We start from the raw sequence: 1,839 nt of genomic DNA, 5'->3' as shown, positions 1-1,839 counted from the left end.
CTGGGTGGCCCGGGTGTCCAGATTGAGACCACCCTGGGTGGCCCGGGTGTCCAGATTGAGACCACCCTGGGTGGCCCGGGTGTCCAGATTGAGACCACCCTGGGTGGCCCGGGTGTCCAGATTGAGACCATCCTTAAATTATTTTTTACCACTTATCTTACAATTTCTTCCCTTTAATGAGAATGTGAGGGCAGTGTGAGGAGAGCGATGGCATGAGTTTGGTCCTCCTCAGAAGCCACCATTGACTCCCCCACTGTTTGGTTTTGACCACCCAAAGCTATATGAGATGTAGGTACAGGGTCGGTGATGTGCCTACAGAGGGTGGTGGTGGCAGAAAATAAGGCTGAGGGTGGATGGTAATATATAGCGTGAGATGTGGTTAGGGATGCAGGGCCGGATTTCCCACAAGGCCACCAAGACCCGGCCTTGGGGCAGCAGGGAGTAGAAGGGCAGCAGGGGTGTGCAATTCCTATCATCCAGTGCCTGGGACATGGAGTTCCGGGCGCCGGGCGGGTAGTTTTTGTCTACATTTAGCCCGGCTTCGGGCAAGCAGAGCTAAATGTATAGCGGGGAAGCCGCCGCTTGTTTTGTACAAGTGATCTCAACAATGCCGCCGAAATAACTTGTAAGCAGCCTGCAGGTCAGTCCATCCCCCCGCTGCCCCCAAAGGCTACCTCTGACCCCCCTGACTGCCTCCCTCCCTGATGTGGTTTTCGGGGGCCCCCGCTCTTCTGGGGGACCTGGGACCACGGCACATTCGTTCAGGATGGAGAGCAGGGAGCAGAGCGGTTGCCATTCCCCATTGGGGGGTTGGTGGGCAGGGGGGGAGCATTGAGGAACCTGGCCTTGGGGCAGCAGAGAGAGTAAATCCAGCACTGGGTGCATTGGGAGGTGTGGTTGCTAGAAGGAAACTGAAGACACAGTATATGAAATATTACGTATGCTGCTGCTGAGGAACATGCTCACTTCCCATGGAACTCTTTACATACTTGCTTTACTGTCTGAGACCATGGTCGGGGTCCTTCAGGGTTCTAGCTATACCCCAGAAGGGAAGTCTGGGATGGGACGACTCACGTTTGCTTGCAATCTGATGGAATTTGTATTTTTTTATCATTATTTGGTTTTATAGAATTGTTCCTGAAGCCGAACCTCTCTACAGAACTTCACCCCGCGGTAGAAGGAGATCACATGACCCTGACCTGCAACACAAGTCTGAGACCGCACAGACCGAGGACGCAACTGGAGTCTGCCTTCTACAGAGATGGAAAAGAGGTGAAGACATTTAGTTCTCTTAATCAGTATGACGTCCATTCCGCTCAGCTGGAGGATTCTGGGAAATATTCCTGTGACGTGAGAACCCCGACCGGCTCTGTGAGGAAGAGGAGCGCAGAATTATATATCCAGATAGAAGGTGAATGTGTAACGGCGGGGACGCTGAGATCCAAGTCTTGTCATGTGTTATGTAATGCTGATTCATAGTTCATGTACACGTGTAAATATGGGGCCACAAACAAACACAGCAGGTCTGTACACCTCATGTGCCCATTATGAGGGGCCCCCACCATCCCTGTGCTGAGTTCTGGGGTCTATACACCTCATGTGCCCATTATAAGGGGCCCCCACCATCCCTGTGCTGAGTTCCCGGGTCTGTACACCCGCTGTGCCCATTATGAGGGGCCCCCACCATCCCTGTGCTGAGTTCCCGGGTCTGTACACCCGCAGTGCCCATTATGAGGAGCTCCCACCATCACTGTGCTGAGTTCCCGGGTCTGTACACCCGCTGTGCCCATTATGAGGAGCTCCCACCATCCCTGTGCTGAGTTCCCGGGTCTGTACACC

At 53.8% G+C, this 1,839-nt stretch overlaps 1 protein-coding gene across 1 annotated transcript in view; it reads left to right on the top strand.

The window, feature by feature from the left end:
* LOC108803507 (Fc receptor-like protein 3) overlaps positions 1 to 1,839 on the top strand; it is a gene marked incomplete at its 3' end in the record, with an annotated part of 27,636 nt that overhangs the window by 15,350 nt on the left and 10,447 nt on the right. Inside the window, exon 6 of the mRNA XM_018575343.1 lies at positions 1,130 to 1,445. Coding sequence (XP_018430845.1) covers positions 1,130 to 1,445 — 316 coding nt within the window. The remainder of the gene's footprint in view (positions 1 to 1,129; positions 1,446 to 1,839) is intronic.

Source organism: Nanorana parkeri, unplaced genomic scaffold (genome assembly GCF_000935625.1).
Source record: "Nanorana parkeri isolate BGI_ZX_2015 unplaced genomic scaffold, ASM93562v1 scaffold3812, whole genome shotgun sequence".
NCBI lineage: Eukaryota > Metazoa > Chordata > Amphibia > Anura > Dicroglossidae > Nanorana > Nanorana parkeri.
The sequence above is the reverse complement of the archived record's forward strand: the minus strand, read 5'-3'. Positions and strand labels throughout refer to the sequence as shown.